This window comes from Sinohyriopsis cumingii, chromosome 8 (genome assembly GCF_028554795.1).
Source record: "Sinohyriopsis cumingii isolate HCF-2022 chromosome 8, ASM2855479v2, whole genome shotgun sequence".
NCBI lineage: Eukaryota > Metazoa > Mollusca > Bivalvia > Unionida > Unionidae > Sinohyriopsis > Sinohyriopsis cumingii.
This window is the reverse complement of record NC_142968.1, coordinates 54,223,317-54,229,316: the sequence shown is the minus strand read 5'-3', so window position 1 is coordinate 54,229,316 and position 6,000 is coordinate 54,223,317. Positions and strand designations below refer to the sequence as shown.

Genomic DNA, 6,000 nt, shown 5'->3' with positions numbered 1-6,000 from the left:
TTCGTCCATTCTATTCATCATAAAATAAGTTTGATGCATTTACTAGATATTGTGCCTTAATTTTGCAAGTTTCACAGACAAATATCTTGTAGAAACCTAAAACATCTCTAAGTCCCCCATGCAAAATATAAAATACATTATTCACATAAGTCCTAGTCATGGAATTATATGTCATTGTGTTACTTGCTTATTTATTCCTGCAAAATAAATAACAAATGCCCAACTCAATTGTAAACGAACTTACGGAACTGATTTATATGATTTCGACAGTCGTGCAATTTCTATAGAAAGAGCTCAACGAGTTGGAATTCGGATTTCTTGCTTATTCCAAGTTGTAGCCCGGCTCCAGGTAGAAGAGAAATAATGAAGAAACTTACAGTGGCTATTAATTTGTTTTATCAGTATGGTACTTAAATCATAGATGGGGTAAGGGTGTGGTCTGTCTTCTTTACGGTAGTGTATATGTGACTAAATGCACAGGCGGTATTATAAAATTTGTACCGAATCATTGCTCGATGACCGAGACTGACACCGACTGCATATTCAGCTTTCACTTTTATAGAGTGACTTTATATTTAGTTGTTGTATGTTTTAATCAGTGTCGTAGTTACAATAGGTATATCAACTGTTAAGCTCCGTTGCTGATACTTTAAAAATATTCTGTGCAGTGGATGTTTTATTTTGTACCTGTGATTGGTAATGGACAATTCAGTACGGTAGGTGGGGGATCTCTGATCACGAAGAAATGGCTACAAATTTTGGTGAAGTTTCTTTCAAAGTTTCAGTTAAGCATCCAGCAACATTTAGCAGTGAGTGTGTGAAACAATAACTTATAATTAAAATAATTTCATATCGTTTTGAACACAGACTTGTATGTAGTGTGCAGCAGTATAGAGTCGGTATGTAGTGAAATTAAATTCCAATGACACTTATTACAGTGAAAGTCACACGGGCCGTGTAAGCGCATTTACTGATATAAATTTAAAAAACAATTTTGGTTTTAAAATTTAATCATAATATAGTTATAACAGAGTTGATTCAATCGTGATTTTGAGTGATCAAATTGTCATAACATTTATGTCGTAACATTTCAAACGAAAATTGTCGATCACTATGGACTTTTACAATGTTAGTTAGGCATTAGACTGGGTTAAAAAAGTTGATATTGGATTGAATTATTACTAGTGCAGGAGGAATCCTAGGCTTTGTTTATAAATGATGACATTGTCACATCTGTTTGTTTTAGTACAACTTCTTCCCAACTGCAGGCACATTTTCTCTAACTTCATAGCGCATGACAAAAACCAGTTTAAACAGGATCACACCACTTGCTTGACTGTCTAAAAATGTTGAAATATCTTTGAATCTGCCATTAAGCATTTTAAGAGGAATTTATACAATAACCTTCAATGGAATTTTGATAGTCAAGGCTTGAAATAAAGTGAATAAATTTTTTTTATATATGTATGTGTAATTAAATCCTCCAAAATGAAACATATAGCTGCAAAACGTGACTCAGAGTGCTTGCATGAGCTATGTGAGTTGTTCTATAGTAATCGATTTAGTGGCAATGAGAAGTGGATTTTATATTTTTAAAAATTGGAGAAATTGAACATGAGCTGTTTTTCAGCACATAGTGTTTCAGAGATTTGCAAATTTTATAAAAGGCAGGTTACCTGGGTCAAGCTGACTGGAAAATTGAACTTACCCTTGGAAACTTTGAGCTTGCCCCAAATATAACATCCTAACATGAGTAAAACAACATAAAATGTTATATTTTAAGGAAATCTTATTTATTGAAACTTTCATCTCCTTTGTATCTCTTTTGGCACCTAGAAACCATATATATATGTACCAATAATTAAAGTTACTAAAAAATGTGTATGTAAATATACTCATACATGTAGAGCAAGAGTTCTAATGCAGCTGTTTCAAGAGCAAAACCAGAATTTGCATGTAATAATAGATAATGGGATTGGTAGAAAAGATTTTTGAAATAACTACATTTTACTCGCCATGCACAAGGTATGTTGAAAATGTACATTTTAAGGAGAAAACCATTAACCTTTTTAGATTTACTGGTATCTCATGATTACATATTTATACTTCCCCACCATAAACCTAAGATATTAAGCCAGGAGCTGACAAAAAATTGAAATCTTAAAATAGCATATATTCAGAATTGCTGGAATTCAGAGATCAGCAGTTTTCTCATCAACAAAAAAGAATATGCAAACATGTCAAAATGCTTAGTAGTGTCTTAGTGCCATGATCTATTATGTGTCAAAGACAAAATCAAATTGCCAATTTTAGCTCATATAAATAAAAAGGTTGCCCCTGAACATTTAAATGCTTTTTAAGTTAATAAGTTATAACTTTTAACTTAGTATGTATTGTTCATGATACTTGGCTATACAACACCCACCCACCCTTTTAAGTATATTACCATTAGCACTTAAAATGCACATGACAAAGTACTTAGAGATGTCAGAATTTTGTTGAAGCTTTACTGGGTACTCATTGATCCTAACGATCAGTTACCCTGCTATCCGTTTAAAGGGAAATTGTATTAAATGTGAACCAGATCTGCTTTGTTGTAGGTTTACAGATGCCAACCCCCAAGATAGGTATAAGTGTAATTATTACTAATATAAGTGGCAAAAAGGTGTGATCTGAGTATAAAAAGAGCAATCAATATATTACATTCCATAATTATAAGAAAACTGTATGAAGAATGTATTTATTTTTGACACTTACATTTATCTGCAGTTAAAAGTTTTGTCACAAATCAGCAAAATCCACGTGGCCTAGTGGTCAGTACAAGAGTATCGACAAAAAAGAAAATTGATAAATTATGTATGCATAACACTCACTTTTACTAGTCTACATGTCTACATTTGCATATTGTCGTAAAGTCCACAAATGTTGACTGGTTTTATTTTGTTTTGTTTTTTAAGGGGTACTTGGTTGTCCATTTTGTTACCCGTGTTATTATCGACAGGCAGTTATCCAAGTACCAGGGTACCAATTGACATCTTAAATAATACTTTGATTTAATGTTATAACAACTTTATTATGTTGAAGAAAAGGTATGTCCAACCTATTGTCTCTTGCTTATTTATAACAGAATTCATTCCAGCAGTGACAATATTTTCCAGTATTCAGCAGTATCTGAACCAGATTGTTTGTTTTTCATTATTTTTAAGGCTACTGGTGGTAGGCTAGAGGAAATTAATGGGATTATATTTTGTCCATTCTTTTTTTGCCAATCATTTTTTTGCCTATCCATTAGGACATACAGGCTAGCCACTATGTTGACCCTCTTGAAAATCTTGCTATTCCTTCTGAATAGAAAGTCATATTGATAATAACATTGCGTTTTTACCAGAAGACCCCTCATCGTTAGAGATTATGATACCGTACAAACTACACGACTAAGTTGCCCAAGTATTGAGTTGATTATTTTCTCACAAATGTGGGGGACAATGCTTTGTTGTTGTATTTGAAAAGTGGTGTTAGGTCAAGATGTTTTCACTCATTTTTGTGAAAATATGACAAAAACAGCAAACACAAATACAATTTAACCAATGCCTGACATTACTACAAATACGTAGATAAATATAGAAACCATACTTTTGTAATACTATCAGTAAACTGTTGTAACACCGCTGGAATGTGATTGGTTACATTAAGAAAACCATTCTTTCAAAAACTAGATGCACTCACGTGCTGTTTCGATTCAGTTGGAAAGAAGGGTTTAGTTCATTCATATCGTAACTTTTTCATGTTCTGAATAGTTACAGTAATGTTTTGTCAGCAAAAATGATGGGATGAAAAGTATGGTATGTATACATGTGCATTTTGCTCTCATGTACATGTTATATGGGTTGTTTCAAACAAGTTTAGAAATCTTTTCAACTGCCATTTTATTGTGAACTTTTATTAAGTTAAAAACAAGTCTTGTTTAAGTGTAGTTTATTAGGCATTTTTACTAACTTGCATTTACAATACGTAACCATAATCTGCACACACACACATATTTACATTCATGCACATTCACATACTTTCATATTCAGATGCATACACACATTCACATGCTTTCATATTCAGATATACTGCTCCGGTGGCCTAGTGGTTAGAGCGTCCGCCTTGGATGCGGTAGGTCGTGGGTTCGATCCCCGGCCGAGTCATACCAAAGACATACAAAAATGGTGCCAACAGCTGCCTTACTTGGTGCTCAGCATTAAGAGGTTATTGTTAGGACTGGTCAGCCTGGTGTCAGGATAATGCGATTGGGTTGGACATCATGCGGCATGATGCCTCAGTGCTAGACATCACTATAAACTGTCACCCTGCAGACATTGTAGCGATATGATTGAAAAATTGTTAAAGCTATGCTAAAAATCCAAATCACACTCACACACACACATATTCAGATACATACACACATTCACATGCACACACACAATCACATGAAACTGAAATTGCTGAATTAAAATAATGGTTAACTAATCAATCTACATATACATTACACAGGCAGGCCAGAAAATGATATCAACAGAAACAGATCTAAACCAGTCACATAGATGATGGGTGTAAGGTTGACACTGTTGGACTTGCAAGCTTGCAGAAAGCACAATCAAGATAGATACAAATACATTTTGTTTTGACAGCAATCAGTGTGTTCTCTAAATATGCTTGGGAAGATGAGTATAAAATAAAAGCGGGGAGGTGACATACACTATGCTATCAGAGAAATATTCATAGAGAGGAAGCCTGAAAAGATATTGTTTAATAAGAATAAAGAATTTCTCATCAAAGTTCAATGAGGTAAAGAGTTTTACGAGAAAGGTTGGATTTACTAGTAAAGAAAACACTGCATAACTTTCACTTTTTCAGACAATAATTACAATAATTAGCAGTAAAAAGCTTTAACAGACCCTTAAAATATGAAAATGTTGAAGTATTTCTCATAAAAGAAAAAGCAGAAAATGGGCTGACAAAAAGCCAAAGCTAAGTTATAAACACAATAACAGACTGAAATGAGCAAGGAAGTAAAAATATTAAAAGCACATGATTGTATCAATATATTTGGGTATTCAGCTACTGGTACATTTGATCCTCCAAAATTCAAAATTGTTGAAACTGTAAAATATAAAAAGATATTTGCACAATGATAGCTTCCTAACCTTACGAATTAAATATTTAAAATCTGGTTCATGTTCTGTAACCCAGTTGTTACAAACTGAAAATCCTACAGAGCGTATGTTTTATGAGCAAGATTTATTTCTACACAGTATACAGTATGACATACAGTATGACATACAATATGACATAAAATATGACATAAACAGTTGGAAAGATTTTAAAGATAATAAGAAGGAAAGGTACAAAAGTATGTATTTATTAATGGATATGACAAATCATTTAACAGTTCAGACAAACAGCAAAAAACATTATTTTGTGAAAAGAAATAAATGAAACAACATATACATATAAGTATTACTGTAACAGTATTTAAATGAGTTTCTGAAAGATGACAATTTTTACAATGAAACAGTTCAGTAGAAAGTGAAGGATTTAAAGCATTGTACGTAATGTTATAAAAACAGAAATAAGTACATGTACTTCCAGGATCGTCAAAGTTGAGCAAAAACATGACACACATGAAACTCATGACAATGCGACCACAGCATAGGCATAAGTGACATCACAGAAGAATTTAAAAATTAAAACAGATAACATTCATAGAAATGATTTTGATTCTAACTACATCATGACGAGTTGCATGATTGGATTGACACTATTTGGTAAAACAAATTTCCATGAATTCAAGATAACACCATTTTTAAATAAGGTGCTGTCATGGGCATACTGCTTGTCATATTGGCACCATTTATTTAGTAAGAAGTAGATATCATAAGAAGTCTTTTGGTGAAACATTCAAGTGGAATAGGGCCCATAAGTTTCAAGACAGCAGTTGTAGTAGTCAAATTGGAC

General features: G+C 32.9%; 1 protein-coding gene across 2 annotated transcripts in view; it reads left to right on the top strand.

Annotated features, from left to right (window-relative positions):
- The first annotated feature begins 312 nt into the window (after nt 1-312).
- Nucleotides 313-6,000, top strand: part of LOC149793547 (uncharacterized) — a 52,914-nt gene continuing 47,226 nt past the window's right edge. For both annotated transcript variants that reach the window (XM_089967520.1, XM_089967519.1), the window contains exon 1: nt 313-426. In XM_089967520.1, the coding sequence (XP_089823646.1) occupies nt 422-426 (5 nt within the window). In that variant the 5' untranslated portion in view covers nt 313-421. The remainder of the gene's footprint in view (nt 427-6,000) is intronic.